Source organism: Ursus arctos, unplaced genomic scaffold (genome assembly GCF_023065955.2).
Source record: "Ursus arctos isolate Adak ecotype North America unplaced genomic scaffold, UrsArc2.0 scaffold_30, whole genome shotgun sequence".
Classification (NCBI taxonomy): domain Eukaryota; kingdom Metazoa; phylum Chordata; class Mammalia; order Carnivora; family Ursidae; genus Ursus; species Ursus arctos.
In genome coordinates, this window is record NW_026622986.1 from 35,215,991 (window position 1) to 35,236,633 (window position 20,643).

Below are 20,643 nucleotides of genomic sequence, written 5' to 3' on the forward strand. Positions count from 1 at the left end.
ACACTCTCAACCCCCAAGCCACACAGACCCGTCCTGCATCTCAATACTTCCTCACAGATGGGTCACCCTTCCGCCAAGTGCGATGGCACAGACTGTGCTCGTTGCCAGGGCGGAGAGCTGGCGGGAGCTCACCAGGACCTTGACCAGGACACGCAGTGGGGGACCCGCATGGGAGTGCTGGCCACTCTGTCGTCAGCTAGTAAGACACACGGCCAGCAACAGGACTGGAGGCTGAGGGCACTACCCCGCGTCACGACACAAATCAGTCACAGGTCATGGCGCCAGGACCAGAGCAGACCCTGGCTGCTGGAAGGAAAGATAAAGTCCCCGCGGAAATAAGAATGCAGTCTCTGGGCCATCCGTTCAGGGCTCCTTCCTCAGGAAAGTCTGACAAATGCTTGTTTCCGTTGTCTCAGGACCTAAGCGGGAAAATCGCAGGACTCAGTCAGGGTCCTGATAGCCGCTTTAGACATGTGGAACACACACACACACACACGTGTGTACGTATACGCACCAGCCAATTCTAAGCACGCACACGCACGTGCCCCAAGCGAACTGGACATGTGGACAAAGTGATCTGATAAAACACGTGGAGCAAACTTGTTGAGAAAGAAAATCTTCCTCTGCTTCCTCCTCTTTCCCCCCTTGCGGGGCTGGGACCGTGCTGAGTGTAGTCGGAGCCCAGTGTCACGGTCTCGTGCTATCACTGCTCCCCGCGAGCCCGCGTCTCGAGCCCCAGCGCCTCATTGCACAACCTGAATCAGGGAGTTGAGATCGGACTCCAACAGGACAACGCGTGAAGACGCTTAGCTAGGACCTGGAACGGAGTAAACGCACAACCTGGCTATTTTCCCTAATTCAGCTCACTGGCTAATCGGCGGAACCTACAGAGAAGAACGACTTTTAATTGTTTGTTACATGTTAGAAAGCCTTTGCAATGCTTGGAAAATCCTTACTTAGAAAACCGTATTTTCAAACGCTGTTCAAACACAAACCTCCAACTAACGCCCGGCCTCAATGTCTCCTAGTAGTGCAGACACAGCGTCAGCGATCCGTAACCAAGGGCCCTGGGAAGGTGGGAGCGGAGTGAGCGGTGTGAGTGGGGTGTGTGCGACACACGCCTGTGCAGGGAGGAAGGGTGGGCTGGAGGAAGCGCGTGTGACTCTGAAGCCTCCTTTATTTCTCAAGCCGTGGGACTCGGGCATGTCTGGGCTGGTGTTACACGGAGGCGCTCTGCCCGCTCCGTGTGTGGAGTCACGTCCTGGACCATCAGGCAGGCTCTCCCATGGCCACCGGCACTCACCATCCCTCATCCCTAGAGCCTGAGCTCCCGATGCCAAGGGCAGAGCCAGGGTCAGGGGTCAGTGCCCAGAGAGACTCAGCCCAAGACGATGGCTGCTGGAAGCCAGCCATCGATGGGGTGGGTTCCCGCTAAGGGGGTCCTGGACAGCGGCATGTTGTTGAGACTTCCTGCTCAAGCAGGCAACTCCGAAAGCGTTCTTCTTGGAACGCTGAGAGGGAGTGAATCACTGCCCTGGCCTGGTCACCGCTGTGCCTACCACTGACCCAGGTCACCCGAAGAGGAGTCACTCCCCACGCTGGGGTCTGGAGGGAGGGAGACCCACCCACGGTACCTGCTTGGTCCTCACCCAGATGTGTGGCAGCCACCACATCCAGGACCACGTGGGACACGTCCTCTAAAGGAGGGGCCTCGATCTGCTGCCGAGCGTCATGCCGGCGCTTCTGCAACCAAGTCAGCCGGTCCACGTGGCCTCTCGGTGCCACAGCCGACCCCCTTCCCACGAGACTTCTCACCCATGAGGCACCAGGGCCTCCCTCTGGTGTGAAGGCAGACCCCGGGCCGCTGGCCTTGCTCCTGTCAGCCGCCACCTGATGCAAAGGTGGCAGGTCAGGTGGCCGGTTCCCTGGTGCCCTGCCACCTGAGGACACGGCAGCATCACCGTTAGCCACGTGGCACGGAACAGCTCCCGTGACGTACTAGCGGGAGAAGTCTGGCTGCATACTAACCAGGAAGGGACGGCGGAGGGCGGGCACACACATGCGTGGTACGCGGGCACGCACATGCTGCCGGCACGCCCGGAGCCGGACGCTGAGACCACAAGCACGGGCCTCACCCTCCACGTGGCCTGTCCACGTTTGAAGGATGACCACCAGCGCACAAGTGCAGCCTACTAATCGGACTTAACTCTGGGAGGACCTATTTCACCTGGAAAATAAAATTTTAGCCACAGCCACACCAATATAAAATTCTGTTCTTTCTCCCTAAAATGCAATTCTTTCACGCGTTGGACCTCTAAACGTAGCACTGCTTTTGCGGACACTTTCTGCCGAACAGAAGAATGTAGTCATGGGCTCAGGAGACGGATCGACGTGTGAGAGCAGAATGGACACGGTTGCTTTACGTCCTCCTGCCTGTCGCTCTGCCTCAGACACTCCCCCTCTGGTGCCTGGCGGTCTTCTAATCGCTGGCTATTGTTCTATCGCTGACACTTGTGGTATCTGTCTAATGGAGTTCGAAGCTATCTGCCTGCTTTTGTTCTAATTTCCACAATGGAAGGACACGTGCAAGTGTCTGAGTCACGAAAACCGCAGTTTGTGGGTGTCTCGTGTTAGACCCGGGGGGATGAGGGAATTCGCACTGGGCCAGCGTCGGCGCTCAGGTCACCTGCACATGGTTTCCTCGGGGCTGGACTTGCTGAAAAAAGGCACTGGAATCCAAGTCAGAAATTTTCCAACATGGTATGAGCCCTGGATGGGGGCTCCGTGGCGTGGTGGGAGCCGCCCTGGGCCCCCAGATCCATCACCCTGTTCTGCTCCCCTCTCCACTCCCTAGCATTCGCCCACAGGCTGCCGTCTGCACGCGGAGTGCACACACACGCACAGACACAGAAAGAGTGGGGGGACAGACAGACCCGTAAATGCACCTCAACGTGCAGCTGACCTAACAAGCGACTCCCCCATCCGGCTCCCCTACGGGGAGGTGAGTTTCTTGCAGAGCTGCTCCAAGCCTGACGGACTGCGAGTCTCTGAGTTATGACTGGCAGGTAAAGCAATTATTTGGGAGAATGAATTCCAGGGTAGAATTAAAGCACTCACTAATTCTTACAACCTAGTATGACCCGTCCGTGTGAGCTGTGCCAAGTGTACAACAAATACATTTCCAGAAACAAATCATTTTGATCGTGTAATAAACATTCTCGCGCCAAGTCCTGCACCCTAGAACCCAGGGAGAGTCCGGGCAGATGGGCTGCCACTCTTCTCTCAAACCCTTCGAGGCAGGGGCAACCGTTTTCTCCACGGTGGCCGTGTTCAGTCACCACGAAGCAGACGGTCTGGGAGCGCGGTGTTCACAGATCACCATTTACGGATCATGTGAAAAGTTTCAGGGTTGTCTCCCCTGAGCCACACAGAAGCGCCAGCACGCTTTCCTGCGGTCTCCAGACACAGAGGAGCTGGTGCTCATGCCATCCGTGAGGCCTGGGGATGGCCCCCCGAAGAAGGCCAGCGAGAAATGCACGCCTGCCGGGTTGGCGCTGGAGATGAGCTCCCAGGTGACTCTGGGACGGAGGGAGCCTGCTGCCCACATGAGGTGCCTCCACGTACGGGAGAAAGGGTTCGAGGTGGGCGACATGCCTGAGGGGTGATTCCCCCAGGGCAGACCAGGCCCTGCTCTCCTTGGACGAGGAGAATCTGCGTCCCCCTCCCACCTCAGGGGTGACCCACGCGGCCCAGGAGCCGCTGACTGTGCTGGGAAAGGAGCCCTGTGTGCTTGGATCCCGCAGGACCCAGACCTAAGGGAGCGTGTGTGGGGCAGGTACCGGACAGCATGGCCTCCTGACTTCTCACCCCTGGGCCATTCTGACAACAGAGTACGGAAGCCTGTTAACTAGTGGAGAACAAAGTGAGAACCTTCCTGGTCAGGGGACGGGACTGTGGTGGAGCTCGTACCTTCCCTGGGGAAGAAGGAAATGTGAATCTGTCAAGTCGGAGCTGGAGTTTCCTAAACAATCCATGTGGGATCACTGCAGCAAAACTCCCGCAAACCGGCGTCAGGTTTTCACGGCGGACCAGGCAGTGGCGTGAGGTTTTCCAGAGCAGGCTCCTCTATCTTTAAGCAGCGACAGAGCTGCAGCATGGGTGGGGTCTCTCCGCGAGGCAGCCTCCCCTCCCCTCACCATCTGTCCTCTGGGGACTGGGAGTCCCTGCGCACGACCTACAGGCGTCTGTCTCTTCCACGGGACTGAGCCTCCCAAACACAAGGGCTATTTTCCCCTCCGTCTGTGTCGGGAGCCAGAAGGTTACTGACTCTCAGGAGCTCTGATGCCAACTAAAACAGAGGGACGCAGGTGTGTTTTGTGTCTGGGGTCCCTGGGCTCAGTGACAGAGGCGTCAGGACAGCCTGGAGCCCACGCACTGTGACAGGACAGACGCCGCTACCCTGCTTCCCGGGGCTCCTGGAATTCCAGGGAAAGCTCAGCAAGGAAGAGCTTGGGAGCGTCGTCCTCTCTCTTTCCTGCTATTTTCAGAAAGATGGGTTTCCTGTCTGTCCGGGTTCGGGCCGAGCCTCTTCCCCTGCGCCTTTAGTTCAAGCTCGGAATAATCTCAGAGGGCAAGTGCTGTGAAAACCCATCTTTGCCATCTTAAGAAAATGGAGTTTGGGCGCGTGGAGGGACTCGGCCCTGGTCACACACACCTGACAGGCAGAGGGGACGCTGATATCTGGTGGGCTGGAGCCCCGAGCTGGCGGAGTGACCGCTGCCCTGTTGCCTCCTGCACCTTCAGCCGACCACGCTCGGACCCCGCGGGCCAGTTAGAGCACCCGGGCCGCGCCGAAGGGAGCTGAACCCCCAGTTGGCACATTTGCAGAAGCCAGAGGCTGTGGCTGGTGTCTGGGATGCGGCCCGGAAGCCCACGTTATTCATCGGTGGTTATTGTGGTGATTGTTATTATGGAAGGGGCCTTCAGGCCACAGTCTGACAACCAGGGCTGGTACCACGGACAGTGGTAACGACGGCAGCCGTGGGGTGCTGTGAGTCAGGGGGAGGGGGTAGAAGCCATCTCGGTGCAGGTGGAGGGAAATGTCGGTCTACGAGGGCTGCTCCTCCAAGATAAACCTTCCTACCTCGAAAGGCAGCAAGGTCATCTGATATGCTGGCCGCTTCCCTCACGCGGACAGTCACCGACCCCCACCTTTTGGGATCAATAAGAAATTAAACCACTACCAGCAATTTTCTACACAATCTAGAATGGGGCTTTTTGGTTGGGCTGGGTTTTTTTCCCCCATCTTTACGTTCAATCTGAGAAACTGCATGGTTAATCTGATCTACGAGGTCCTGGCCTGAAATACCCCAATGGCAGAGCTCTTTGCTGCCTGTGCCCAAGACACATAATGATCAACAAAAGAGGCAGAGATTAAGTGCCTGATATTTGGAAGGTAATTATTTCTACTAAAACTGGCTGTAAATGAATGCCATCCGCCTCTAACGTACAAACCCTCAGTGTCACGCCTCTGAACCAAGTTGCCTCCGCAAACCTCACACTGTAGAGAAGCAAACTGCGGGAGGAAACGGCAGGTGAACGAACGGGCTGGCGGTGAGCGGCTGGGGTTCTGACAAACAGAGCACGTCCCCTAGGGCCCCGCATCCCGTAGAAAGGGCACGTTTCCACGCTGGCACGTTGCAGGTTTCCGTTACATTCTCCGCCAGCAACGCCACGAGGGCGAGGTCACAGCCTACATCGCTTACCACGTCCCGGCATCTGGGGCAGGACCGAGGGGAGCCCACGCGAGGTCTGTTCACGAGCTACGGGCCAGCTGTAAAAGTCACTGCAAGTTTCCACGTGCTTAACCACGACAAACTAGCTCCCGACTCCCGGGGACTTCCGCACAGGCCCTGCCTGGCTCCACGAGGCCGCCTCGCCTCCCACGTCTGTCCAAACCAAGGGCCGACTGTGCTCAGCAGCCTCACTGCCTCCCAGAGCCCGGCACAGGGTGTCCCTGCGAAGTAGCCAAGAAAATGATGGGACGACTCTGCTTCCGTAAAGTCCCCTCTACAGCAGCCGCGAACGTTCCCAGGACGCTCCCATCTCGACCAATGAGCCCGGATCAAGTGTTGCCCACTTTGAGCCTCGTTTCTTCTAGAACGTGGTGCCGTGACCCCCACGCAGGGTGGATTTTAGGAATAAGAAGGGCAGCGAAGTGAAGGTCTGAGCGAGCTTCTGTGAAAGGCCCCTGCGCCGCTCACCACCGCCACCCTCGGAGGATCTCAGAGGAGACCGGAGGGGTCCGACCCCAGAAGTGCCTTCACCCTCGGAGCCACGGGACTCTCATCCCTGGTCCCCAAGAGATCCGTGCCTGAGATTTCCTCAACAGAACAGCCTTGTCGGCTGCGAGCGGTCCGAGACGGCCAGGCCACGGAAGTTCAACCGCCATTACATGTATCCACCACCCGCAGTCAGCAAAGCACTGTTTTGCTACATACACTTCGTATCATTTCTTATGGGGGGGGGGAGGGAGGAAGGAGCCATCACAGACACAACGGCAGTGGCCCTCTGAGCCCGCATCCATTTTCCTCCTTGTGTCTTGGGGGAGGTCGGAATGTCTCGAATCGCTACCACCTACGTGTGATTACACCAACCATCTGTAATGTCTGTGTCTGTGTAATTTAAACTAGCGATACCCTAATCTCGGTGTGATTTTTCACCATCTAGCACATTCCTGAGATCCATCCACGTTGACGCACTCAGAAGTAGCTCACTAAACATGGTGCCACGTAGCATTGTGTCGTACGAGGACACCACCGTCCACCCACCACGGCCCTCGGCGGGAACGCCCTCCCTGACCCTCAGTGTGGCCCAAAGCTCATGCCTGCCCATTTGGTTTGGGCCACACTGAGGGTTGCCCGCGCCCAGGGGAGGCAGCTGGCCTCAGCCCCGACATGTCACAGCCCGCGCCCAGAGCAGCAGAAGGCAGCCGTGTGCGGGGGGCTGCACTCCCCACACACATACCCCCAACACCTCCTTCTCAGATGCGTCTCTGCAAGAACTACCCGGGAATGTGGGTCCTTCTGCCTCCGGGCAGGCGGCCCCCACTCCCAGGGTGCTGCTCCCCACGTGTCCCCACAGGCCCTGTCTGCAGGTGCCGTGCAGAGCAGGCCTCCCAGGCTGGCTGGCCACACTGGCGGCCGGGCTGGCACGCGCCGAGGCCCCAGTCTGCCCACAGCGACGCTACCTGCCGTCAGCAGCGAGCTGCCAGTGCCCCGGGTCACGGCTGTCTTTCTCACCTGCAGGTACCAGCAGCGCCGACGTGAAGGAAAACCGCAACGTGAGCAACCTGGAGGCCCGGCCCCTGCCCGCCAGTGACAGGGCCAGGGGCGGCGCGCCCAGCGTGAAGAGGAAGAGGCCCCTGGAGGAGGGCAACGGCAGCCACTTATGCAAGCTGCAGCTCATCTGGAAGAAGCTCTCGTGGTCCGTGACACCCAAGAACGCGCTGGTGCAGCTGCATGACCTGCGTCCGGGCCTGCAGTACCGCATGGTGTCCCAGACCGGCCCGGTGCACGCCCCCGTCTTTGCCGTGGCCGTGGAGGTGAATGGGCTCACGTTTGAGGGCACAGGGCCCACCAAAAAGAAAGCCAAGATGCGGGCGGCCGAGCTGGCCCTGAGGTCCTTCGTACAGTTCCCCAACGCCTGCCAGGCCCACCTGGCCATGGGCAGCGGCGCCGGCCCGTCCACGGACTTCACCTCAGACCAGGCCGACTTCCCCGACACGCTGTTCAAGGAGTTCGAGCCAGCCGCCCCCAGCGAGGCCTTCCCGGGCCGCCGCCCCGCCGACGCCGGGCTGCTGTCCTCTGCCTGCCGGAGGGGGAGGCTGCTCTACCATCCGCTGGAGCTGGTGGGCCCGGCGCGGCCAGACAGGCCCAGGCCAGGCCCCACGGCCCCGGGCGAGAGGAACCCCGTGGTCGTGCTGAATGAGCTGCGCTCCGGCCTGCGTTACGTGTGCCTCGCGGAGCCGGCCGAGAAGCAGCGTGCCAAGAGCTTCGTCATGGCCGTGAGCGTGGACGGCAGGACGTTCGAAGGCTCAGGACGCAGCAAGAAGCTGGCCAAGGGCCAGGCGGCTCAGGCTGCCCTCCAGGCTCTCTTCAACATCCGGCTGCCCGGCCACATCCCCAGCAGGAGTAAAAGTCACCTCTTGCCCCAGGTGAGATGCACAGGGAGCTGGGGCAGGTGGCGTTCTTCACAAGCTAGGAGGACGGGGGTGGTGGTGGGCAGCAGGCAGACCCCTCTGCTCCCAGCACTGCAGGCTCACAGGGGCCACGACCCCCTCCCAGGAAAGCCAGGCTCTGCCCAGCGTTCTTGAAAGCCCCCCTTTCTCAGCCTCATCATTAGGAGGGATTTTCGGGCGTTTGGAGAGAGCGAGTCATGTAAGTGTAAAGAGAGTGTCCACACCCCGCCTTAGCAGAGCTTGCCCTGGAGACGGTGATACCAACGGCAAGGGGCAGGAGCAGGGGCCCGCCCCAGAGAGAGCGTTAGCAGCAGGGAGCCCGGCTTCTTCCCCGGGCCCGTCAGTGACCGGGCCGCTGGGCGTCACAGCGGGAGAGCAGCATACGTGAAGTGCGTGCGAGAGGGCGGTCTGGGGGCGGCTCCAGCTGGAGGCTCCTCTCCTCTCGGTGCTGCCCGCTGGAGGCAGGTGCGTGCATGGCCGCCTGGGCGCCGTGGCCAGGCCAGACGAAGGCAGGGGTCCGAGGCTGTGGGCCAGCGGGAAGCAGAGGGCTCAGGGAGGGAGAGGGGGCTGGAAGCCAACATCACGGTCACGTCACGGTCACGTCATGGTCGCCCCGATCACAACAATGGGCCCGCTTCTCACGCTGGCTCCCTCCACTTATTCGGGAAGTACTGTGTCGCGCCATCCGTGTGCTGGGAGCTATCCTGATGCTGTTTGGAAACGACGCCATCCTTCCAAGTCTTGTAAGTGCTCACTTATGCGAATCACCCTTTCCCTCACCATTCTGAGAATGATCTGTGGGCGCCACTTAGGGTCAGATCCAGCGTCTTTTGCTCCGGCGCTAACCGAGGACAGAAGTGTGTCACGCAGTTAGGAAGCACGTAGGCCCGGGCGGGGTCAGTGAGCCCCACGTGCAGTGCACCACAGCACCCGGAACACAGTCCGCCGGCGCTGGGGGGGACGAGGCGCGGGCCCCGCGGAGCACAAACGTGCTGCACAGCTATCGAGCAAAAGGCGCCAAGACAGCCGCGGAGCAGAGCCGCGACCAGGGCAGGCGCTCACTCGTTCCTTCACTCCCTCACTCGTTCACTCGTTCGTTCGTTCCTCCGCTCATCAGTATTTGAGTCTTCGCGGTTGCACGGCACACAGCGGCACAGCCGGCAGTGATCTGCCCCCACCACAGGGTCGGCGGACAGAGGGCGAGCTCTGAACAGCAATTCCTGTTTCTCTGCTACCTCTGCCCCCAGTGCCTTTGTTTATTTTCAGGTATTTGTCGAGCGTTTTAAGGAGCGGGTTGGAGGTGTCTAAACCACACCTCCACCTGCCTTGCCTTTCAACCCACCCTCAAGTGACAGACAGTCGAGGTAAAGGGGGGTGTTCGCAGAGCAGCTCGGCATCCGTGTCCGTCCCTGAGCCCCTCCCAGGGGGGAGGCGACAGCCCTGCTCTTTCTTCCTGCGCCCCTGTTCTGTTTCGTGTCCGCCTTTATTCCTTTCTGTCCCTGTGTCTGCAGTATCTGTGGCTTAAACCTGCCAATAGCGCCCAAAGAAGGGGGGTGCCCCCCGCGGCGGGATGAGCCCCGGGCCGCCCGCGACCTCGGCCACGCCTGTGTCTCCTGGCTGCCTTCCCCAGGAGGCCCCTCACCGCGGCTCCCAGTGGGCCTCAGCCGGCCTGGCCTTTCTCTCCACTCCACCACCCCCCGCCACCCCTGCACCCGCCCCGCTGAAGGTTGGAGGGTGTCAATGAGTTCTGGCCGCGATGCCTTTTTCTTTCATGTTGTCAACCCTGAGCGCTCGGATGGAGGGTCCAGGCGGCACCGCGCTTTGTAACAGCCATTTGACCCCAGCATGCAGCACATCCGTTAGAGCCACGGCCGCTAAATTATTTTTCTCTGACAGTCCGCTAACCACCCCGACCGGATGATGGAGGGCGCGGAGCGAGGTGAGGGCTGAGGGCCATTCATCACAGCCCAGGCACTGCCATCCTGGAGGCTCATTACCTGCTCACCTCGTCCCGGCAGCCCAGGGCTGGGTGGGGCTGAGCCGGCCAGGGGACTCGGGACCGCGCACCAGCAGCGGCTTTATTAAATGTGAATCCCTGACTCGGACACGGTCTGGATCCAGGGGCTGATCTTTAATTTGAAAAAAGATCCCAAGAATCCCTGTAAGTCCTGCTTTGCTTTCCTACCCTGCCTGACGCCGTGTTCACGCAGCCCGCTTCCCCTGTGGTCCTGGGGCTCCACGACCCAGAGGCACGGCCCTTCATCCCCTAACTGTGCTGTTAGCACTCGCACCAGGAGAGAGCCCACAGCCTCGGCCAGGCCAGGCTCCCAGAAAAGGCAGGACCCCTGACCCAGAGCCCACTGGGGAGGACGGCAGCCCTGCTCACTGCTGGACTGACCATTCCAACGTTCCCAGCCCTAATTCCTGGTTCTGCCCCACACGGCGCGGTCGTAGGCGAGTGGGATGGCAGACAAAGCAAGAGTGTGGTGGGTGACAGAAGCCGAGTCTCTAAGGCTTTCACCAAAGGCTCCGTGTGCTGTGCACTGACTCAGAATGCTCCCTGCTGGAAACCCCCGCTTTAAGAGATACACAGGGAAGGAAAAATTCAAACGTGATGGCACACAGAGTATGTGGGGTGCATATCTAACACCGCTGTGGGCCCCGGTTTGAGAAACCCACCCAGCAGGTGCTGGGGTGTGGAGCAGGACCCTGCACTTCTGATTTCCACGCAGGTAGGTCAGCTCACCTGCACCGTCCAGCCTGGAGAGCAGGACCATGCAGGCCTGGCAGGGCTCACCAGAGGCTCATCCTGCAGACAAGTCTGGGTGAGCGCAACCTCCCCAGCGCCCCTCAGCTAAGACTGTGGGAGCCTGTCCGGAGTGACCATTGCACTGTGCTGGTCACCTGAATAACAACCTTGCTGGGGGCGTGGGACATCTACTCCTGCAGCCTGAGTGTCACTCCCCACCAGGAGAGGTAAGTAGCATGCAGTTGCCTCCACCTCCAGTTTGAAGGAGGCGGTTCTGAAGAGCAATGTGCTCAGGGACCACTAAAATCGTAGGTATTGATTTCTCCAGGATCAGATCTTCACTGATTCTTTTACCGGGTGAGTTTCTCAGAACTGGGCTGGTTTTGTTCCTTCCCTTCCCCGAGATCTGGCTTTGGGTTTCTTATCCAGAAGGCTGAGACAAAGACTTTATTAACTTCTCTAAAACACAGGACAGACCTGAGGGGGTCTATAACACCAAGTGTGCAGGCCAGCACTCTGCAGATATCAGTCGGTAAGGATCACTGACGCAGCCAGGAGGTAGCTGGCCCGTTCTCCTGGCCTGCACTTGGTACACCTTCTCAGGACAGGACTCCTCGAGCTTATGAGCTGCTTGTAAGTGATAACGACACCGTGTCAGGATCTACATGCGGTCCCCAACTTAAGATGGTTCAATTGGACAATGTCTAGGCTCTACGACGGTGCAAAAGTGATACGCATTCAGTAGACGCCATTCTTTGAGTTTTGAGTTTGGATCTTGTCCCGGGCTAGCAGCCAGCGGGACGATCCTGTCTCGTGAGCGGCTCCCCGTCAGCCCCGTGATCACAGGAGTCACCGCGGACCCACGGACACCGTCCCGCACCCATACCGCCATCTGCTCTTTGCGGTGAGCACCGTATTCGATACACTACGTGAGACCGTCAACGCCGATTATCAAGCAGGCTTTCTGGTAGATGATTTGTCCCAACTGCGGGCTGACGTAAGTGGGGAGCACGTTTCAGGTCCGCGAGGCTACGCTGGGACCGTCAAGGTTAGGGGCATTGAATGCATTTTTGACTTAAGGCTATTTCCATTTACCATAGGTTTATCGGGACATGACCCCATCAGAAGGCAAGGATGATATCTACATACTCACTTCCTGGAAGCATTATCATTAAAAAAGATAAAATCACAAAATCTCAATCTCTCTTCGGCCTTCACTTCCCACCCCTAGCGTGGAAAGAGTTGGATTCATAAAAGCATTAGATTCCATCAGAAAGGCGTCTCTCCCATCACCTCCCATGGTGGAGAGGAGAAGGTACACTGTGTTGGCCTTAAAAGGAGAGTGGGTAAATGTCAGCGTGCTTCCAGGAAACAACCGCTCGGGTGAGCACAAGCAGGGCGACTGACTTGTGCGAGCTCCTCTTCCACACTCGGTGATCCCCTTTGTTTCGTTTTGATTTGATTTCCATGTGTCTCAACGATGCGTGTTTCCCATAGAGTAAGAGGGGGAGTAACTTTAGCCTGTTTATGCAGGTGCGTTGCTCGGACCGCGCCCTCCAGGGGTCCTTGCGGGGAAGTAACTCTGGCCGACTCTGCTCCCGCATGTGCCGCTATGGCTGAGGGTCTGGAGAAACCATGGGAATTTGTGACACAATGGACAGGAACAATTATTTTTCAAGTTTCAGCATTTAATAGCGAATTTGGATCAGAGCTCCAGTGCACGGCCCCATTTCATGGAATCTGCCCCCAGAATTAGCTGCAGAATGAGGCCAGGGGGACTGTTACTGCCTTCTCCACAGCTGTGCTGCAGGTTGCTAATAGCATGTTTGCACAAATGCGCCGTCCTTCTCCCAAACCCCAAGGTGACCCCCAGCTGCCTCCGGCCACTTTACAGATTGTTTTTCCTATCTCGTACTCCCGCTAATCCCTCTCACTCAATAGGAATGGCATCCTAACCGCCATAATGCAAGACCGTTAATTAATATTGCCATAACAAATTAGCAATCGAGGGGCCCTCAAATTTTAAATAGGCTTAAATTAAAAACAGATAGCTGTGGAAATCATATCCACTTGGCTTTGAAATGGCTTAACACTGTCTACGCTGGTTTCCGCGAGGACACCTAAAACCAGCAGCAGATGCCCACACGTCCTCCCCGCGTGGCTCTGGGGATGCGGGAAGGGACAGCCAGTGCTGACTCTGCTGTCGGCCATGAGTCCAGCCTCGGGCGATTCCTGAATGACATCTGAGCAGAGTCCTAGAGCTCTGTGGGTCCCACAAGCAGAAAGGACAGCTCTGGACTCCAAGTCACTTTCTTGGAAAGGCTGGTTTCTTTTGCACGTGAGCAAGGCGTTGTCTCGTTTACGGGCGGCACGCTGACAGGATTTCAGTTCCTTGACCGTTTTCCTGTTGTCTCCTTGGGCAGCGGGACTAGGGTCTGACCTCACCACATCCAGGCACCTGCTGGTGCAGGAGACCCGAGGTGGCTCTGACCCATCTTCAGAGCAGGACTCTGGCCGCAGAGACAGCAAGCCAAGGAGCATGACCAAGCACTGACCCGGGGTCTCTGGGGACCTCCCCTGAGCCTCGCAGGCTTTGCCAGAAAGTGCGGGGACCTAAAGGCATCCACGCCCACCTCCCTTCCCTCGTCCTCCCCCCGCTCTACGTAGATGTGTTCCCTCGCCACCACTACCCCCAAAAAGCTGTGTGTCAGGGAACCAGAACGCTCTCTTCCACTCAAAATCATCCAGACAGGTGATCTCAAAGGCAGTACTAATTTGGGTAGAGCTGGGTTATAAAGAATAGGTAGATACCATGCCCAGGCCAACCCACCAATTCAGTCTCCTTGTCACTCTGTCCTCAGTCCCCTTGCTGCCCCGGCTCCCCATCACCCCTTCCCTAAGAAGCCAACTCAGTTTGCTCCGTTAATGAATAAAAGCACCCTACATGTGACTCTCTGAGCCCCTTGCTCAGACCAGCCCGTGTGGACGTGGGCCGTGCTCTGAGAGAAAACACGCATCTCCGTAACCACCACAGATGAAAAGACGCACTCAGTGCCCCGGCACCCAGCCGTCCAGCTGGATCAGCACCTGAAGCACAAGACCCCTTCTCTGACCAGGACCACGGGAACAGGATCGGAAGGAGGCCAGGATGGGGGGGGTGCTTCTCCACAGGATGCCTTTTCATAGAACACCTTGTTTTGCTGCAGAAAGGCCCTGTCGGGGGAGGGGGTGTGGAGAAGCAGTGGAGAAAAGGGCAGTGCCCCCATCCTCCCTTCTCCAAGCTGCAGGGACGGCCGGGAACACGTGCTTGACGTGGGGTACTAGGAGTTTATTTGGGAATGCAAATATTAAAAATGGAAAATGTTTATGCCAAGTCCATATGCAAAGAACCTTGGTCTTTACCTTCTCAAATAAATATGGGTATCGCCTTATCACTGAGCGCCCCTACAGTGGGAAGCAAGGGTGTTTCCTTCCAATTAAACACAGTGATGGCTCTTAGTCAGGATGTGGAGGGACCTCAAAATCACAGCAGAGACAGGTGCGGGGGAGCACATGCGGAGGCCGTCCTCTGTCCCCACACTGAGAAATTACAAAGTCGGATGACGCAGAAGCACTATCGGCCCCATTTCTGTTAATGGCTGTAATCGGATGAGCCAACCAGGCAAGATGAACGCGCTTCTTGGACCCGCAGAGCAGAATCAGTGATTTCTGGGTCTCTGTCTGTCTCTCCCAGACGCATGCTCTGTGCACACCTGATATGCATACATGCACATGCAGGTGTGTAAATCTGCATCCAGAGAGAAGACGCTCACCCGCGGTTTGGGCAAAGGTAGGAGAAACATGCCCGTCCTCAGCACCACATTTCAGAGACTTAGCAAAAGGTATTTTCCCCATGCAGTTACCCGACCTCTCTGCCACTCTGTTGTCGTGCCTGCGAAGGGCCATTCTGATGGTTTACGACAACAGAGCCGTGTGCTGTGATCACTAGCTGCTCTTGGCGCTGCCGTTGTGATGAGGACAGTCAGAGGCTCAGCTCTTCGGGGCATCTTCGTCACCAAGAGTATTAAAATGCACGCAGCAGTCAGGGAGGACACATGTCCGTCACAGCAGGGCCAGGCTTCTAGAGAAAGACACGAGGTCTGCTTCGGTGCGCAGGCTCCTTGCAAGGGGCCAGCAGGAAAAATACAGCAGCAACACTCACATGAGCAAAGTATGGCTGTCCCTCTGAAACTTGCATGTACCGGATGGCCTGTGTTTCTATGTGCTAGAAATTTGGGCAGCCCTGCTTGCAACTGAGAAGCAGGAGAGAATTTAAATGAGGTGCTGTGGGAAGAGGCTCCAGGCGGGCAGAGGGCACGTCTGTGGCCACCGGCCATCTTTCTCACACTGCCCTGTCCCTCTCAGAGCTCAGAGGAGCCTGATGCGCCCGTGCTGTGGGTGGGGACACCGTGACCAGGGCTGTGTGCCGCCCCAGGATACCACAATCCCCTCCAGCTAGACACCAGCGTCCAATCTCATTGCCGCGTGCACCTGCAGGTAAGCAGTGCTGACACAGGACAGGGCCCCCCGGCTGATGTCGGCGCCCTGGTTCCGCACAGAACCTCTGTCCACTGGCGGCCACAGACTCCTTTAATCCTCTGCGTTCGCCTTCACCACCCAGTGTCACTGACGCTCAAACTCTAAGAGGCGTGACGTAGGCCCCAGACAGAGTCAGCGTGAGGTTTCCCTCACCGAGCGAGCGGTCTCGGTCTCAGGGGGCAGCATGAGTGGAGCCCCGCTGGGGGCCAGCCCCTCCCCCTCAGCCACCCTGGATGATGCGAGATGACCAAGGGAGACCCCCAGGGAATCTTCCAGACGGTTAAGTGGCTGGTCTGGGGTACATGCTCGCTCTGTGAGGCTGTGGAAGGCTGCTTTGTAGGTATTTTGTTTGAGAAAGGGGGGAGGGAGGCAAGAGGAGGAAAAGCACACTGCTGATTTATCCAGAACAGTGGCGCCTTCCTGACAGCAGTCTTCACAGCGGTCACCACCTAAGCGTCCCCCCAGAACAGACCCCGGCTCTCTCTGGCCACTCTCCTAGGTCAGAGAAGTGCCCAGGCAACAGGTACACATTGTGGATGCCAGGATGTCCTGCTGTCCCAGAAATTTCTGGAAGCCTGTCTGCCTCCCTGGAATTGTTCTACTGCTGGTCTAGGACCACTCTGCCCAGGCCAAGCCTGTGATTATGCAAGCAGCCTCTCAACACCTCTGCTCGTCTGGGTGTCGTGACCACACACACCCTCCTGTGGCCGCGAGGAGAGAAAGCGGCGTTTTATAGAAGGAAGACACCCACGAGGATGGAGAGATCTCAGCTTGGAGAGGGATGAACTCATATTCCCAGACCAGTGGAATGACGGTTTGTAACAATGGCCCCAAAGTTCAACATTTTGAAAAGGCGTTTTTCTAAACTTGTGCACTCAGTGGAATTGTGAGTTCACTCGAGTACTTGGGATTATAAGCCTAGAGAACACAAGTCATGTCCACACACCATGCGAGGGACTTGCTTAGGTGCAGGGACTGTTCCCGGGACCGGAGGACAACGAACGCAATGCCGAGCCGACTTCCACGTACAGAGCACACCTCTGTCTTCCCCAAGCGTCATCACGGACAGTCTCGGCAAAAGGAAAAGCACTGGATAAATGACGCTCAGGTTACATGGCTTTGGGTGGAGGTGTGATCCAGTGACCTGAACCGAGAACTCAGAGCAGAGACACGTCCGTGTTGGGTGGCAGCATCTGTGGACAGATTTGGGCATCCACGCTATGCTGCAGGAGTCGGATGACCTTGAAGACATGACGCACAGTTTGGAGAGGACGTGCTTCCCGCCCGGCCCCAGAACCCCAGCCCCCAACTAGATGAGGGGCCCGGCCCAAGCTGTCCTGACGGCAAGAGCAGCAGCGGCAGTGACTTCTTTCCACTGTCTCGTGGGCGGTGTCGGCTGGCGCGGCCCTGCAGGCCATCGGGCTGGGTGTCCGGGCCGGGAACAAGTGCCTCCGAGGGAGGACGCGGCCCCAGGAGCCACATCGGCAGCTGAGCCGTAGACAGAGTGCTGCAGACGAGGCTGGTGGACTGCAGTAGAGTCAGGGAAGGAGAGCCTGCACAGAGGAGGGGACTGGCCTCAGTCCGGAACGTCCACCAGAGGCAAGCACAGTGCGAGGGATGCGGCGGACGCTGAGTGTGCCGTGTGCAGCCCGCAACAGCCCCGGGGGATCTCCATGCCCAGCAGTGGCAGGGTGTATGCAGGGCTGGGGGTTTCAGGTAATCAAAGACAAGACCCCTGTGGGGCAACCAGGTGGGGCTTCCTGCTGGCACCAGGCCACTCTGGGTCCAGCTACCTTGAATTCAGGCCCAACCCCGGCCCTTGGCGCCTCCTCACCTTTCCCAACAGGAGGGGCTGCCCTGAGCACCTCTGAGGTTGAGGGTGGTGTGACAGAAAGGCCCGCGTGCCCTGGGGTCCGTGAGGGTTCAGTCCATCTGCCATGGCCTCGGGGCTGACGCTCAATGCCTCACCATCTAGGGCACTTGCCTCTGTGTGTGAGAGGGGCCTCCAGCCTGGCCGTGGCCTCCTCAGCAGCAGCACTGAGGTGCCACTGAGCCCACGGTCCACGCTGCCTCAGACCCAGAGCAGGACCTGGGCAAGCAGGGTGCCGAAAGAACAGCAGGAGCTGTTGGGAGGGTGCCAGGCAGCCTTTGTCTGGCTCCAGCCCATTGGTCCCCGGCTCCGAGCCCCTCTTTGGGCACCGTGTCTCCTGGGAAGCTCCTGGAGCCCCTGAAGACCATCCACCCGGCACCTGTCCCTGCTTCCAGACGCGGGCACGTAAATGGTTCCGATGCCGGCTTCTCAGACCCAAGCACTGACCAGGTCTAAGGATCCTATGTGATGCCGGGGCCCAGGCGTTACCCACAACCTGGTCTGTCGAACCATAGCTTTGTCCACTGCCTTGGTCCTCTGGTTTGGTCAGTAAATCAGATGATTGCAGAACTTGAGGGACAGGAACCGCCCCCGTTTCGTAGATGTGGCAGCAGATCCCGTAGCAGGGAGACATCACTGCCCAGGGACTCAGGTGCTGAGGGTCGCGGCAGCCAGATGGGGGCCTGGGGCCCCTTTCAGGGTGCGAGGATTCCTCCTGCAAGACGGGGCTCCTACAAGGAGAGTCCGGGTGACTCTGCAGCACGAATACCCCGGAACTACATGCATCACTTCTGTTCATCCTGGAAGCATCTTTAATCCTCAGCTTCTACCTTGTGCTGCCAGGAGCCCAGGAGGCTGTAACTACACCTGCTTTGGACGCCACACAGACCACGCACACGCCATCCTTCTCTCTCCAAACCAAGATGCACAGAACAAAGAAAACCAAAATCCTGACCCATGCTGAGAACACGTCTACCTGAAACCCTACATTCGCAAAACCTGTAAAAACATTCTTTTAATCACACGAGCCTTTTAAATTTTAGTATTTCCTCCCCCATTCCAACAGAGAGCCCTGGGGAGTCCCTGGATTGGGGATCCCTTCCCTTCATGAACACAGCCAACAGTCTTGCTACTGAAATAGAGAGACTTTCAAAAAAATGAATAAAGACTAAAAAGTCAGAATAATAAGTGGCGGGAGACAGGGGAGTAATGTGGCAAAAGCCCTCTTTTCCCAACCAACTTCCCAGCCCTCTGGGAGCAAGGAGCCGGCGGACGAAGATCAGAATGGCAGGGTCTGGGAAGGAGCCGTTGAGAGGGAGGCTGAGGGGCCCAGCACGACCGGCTTCCTCACGTGGGGCCGGATGAGGCCGACTTCCCCGAGCGCCCGCGACTCACAGGCAGAGCCGACACCGCAGGCCCCCCTGCGCCCAGCTTCCCACCGGGGCAGACAAACGCGGGAGGTGGAGGGCGGAGAGGAAACACCAGGAATCATCGTGCCTAGAACGTGCCCGGATGCCGTGCCCCCTGATGTGCACGAGGCAGTGTGCTGACGAGGGCAGCTCCGAGCTCAGACATCTGAGTTTCAGCCCCGTCCCGCCAGGGACCGTCTGTGAGGCTCAACAGCTTAGCCTCCTGCCTGCAAAGCGGGCTGTTGACTCGAGCGGCCACACCGCACTCATGCTGGCGACGGGGCAGATGCGGACTCCATATCTACACCCGAACCGCGGTGTTCGCGAGGGAGCAGGAGAAAGGGGCACAGGGAACAGGGTTCTGGTGGGACAGCCCCGGGCCCTGCCTCCTTGACAAATGGCACTTTCCGCTGCCCACAGTGGTACAGCCACATCGGGCTGGAAGGAACACGTAGCACCAGAGGGTACAAGCGTCAGGGCGAGGGAGTGGCGCTCAGCCGCGGGAACCCGGGTGGTTCTGGCTGACGCTAACTGGATTCAAGCCCCATGTAGCTCTCACGTGTTTGGGCCACAGAACACTTGGAGGCCCACAGCCACATGCACGACATGCTCCCTGTCCCCTCGGCCATGGAGACCTTCGGTCTCCAAGACACTGTCAGAATGCAAGAGGGCAAAGTGAGGCCGTAAGAATAGCTTCAAAACTCTCACCATCTGCATCCGAAGCAGGCCTTTCCATTGTTGGGAAATCTGCACGTGACCTCAAATAGGTCGGCACGGTCACAGACGGACGCTTCTGTCTCCGCAGGGACCAGGACAGCCTCTGCCAAGGTGACTGTTAACCTTGTCAGCACTACAGAAGCTCTTTCTTAATGGAAGTACTGACTTGGAAACTGGTCAAAGTTTGGCACAAACCCAGTGTGCCCCGCACTGGCTGATAATTTTTGCTTTGTTTCTCTGCTTTTAATGCCTTTTGCAATCAAAGCAAATGAGTACAGGTGGGAGACGTCAGGAAAGAAAAGCAGCAAAGACACAGGCCACGGTCGGTGGAGCATCTTTACAAACTGCTAACTGAATCAGGGAAAGGCTCTGATGGACCCGCACCTGGGAGCAGCGGTAGGGCCAGTGCCGGGAGGACACCACTCTCCTGAGAGTGGCCAGCAGAAGATGCAGGGAGAACCATGCCACTGTGAGTGTGCTGTTACATCGCTGCACACCCCCCATCGAGCCCCTTGCTCACCGGGGCGCAGGGTTAGCCCCGGAGGAAGGCTGCTGCGGGCTGGGTGTGCAATTATGCCGCCACGCTGGCGTTGGGGCTGCCAGGGAGGGACACAGCCGGATGGCTAGGAGCCAGGGAAGCAAGAACCAGAGGGATCCCAAGAGGAAAACAGTGCTTTGAATCCAGAATCTGGGCCCCTGCAGAGGTTGCTTGTGATGGTAATGTGCACATGAGTTGGGACAGAGTGGGCACTGGGAGGAGCGAGCTGGTGGCACCACAGCCCCAGCTGCTTTGAAGGACCAGAGAACCGCCCAGCGCTCCCTTTTTAGAGCCTGGGCCAACTCGCTGATGGAGAAGAGAGGAAGGTGGCTCTGTCTTCCTCCGGCCAGAGGTCCCTGCCTCTCCGTCCACCGGGGCCGGGGTCTCAGGGAGCCATCCTAGAGGCTGGGACTGCAGCTGGCTCTCCTGGGAAGAGCCGTGGTCCTGGGAGGCCGTCCTTAGTGGAAAATCCACACGAGCTAAAACTCTACACCATTCTAGACAATACCTCAGACCGCTAGTTGGGCCTGATTTTCTTGTTTC

The 20,643-nt window shown here is 58.2% G+C and overlaps 1 protein-coding gene across 1 annotated transcript in view; it reads left to right on the forward strand.

The window, feature by feature from the left end:
* The window catches only part of ADARB2 (adenosine deaminase RNA specific B2 (inactive)), a 405,873-nt gene that overhangs the window by 277,212 nt on the left and 108,018 nt on the right, over positions 1-20,643 (forward strand). Inside the window, exon 3 of the mRNA XM_057304750.1 lies at positions 7,308-8,215. Within this exon, the coding sequence (XP_057160733.1) occupies positions 7,308-8,215 (908 nt within the window). The remainder of the gene's footprint in view (positions 1-7,307; positions 8,216-20,643) is intronic.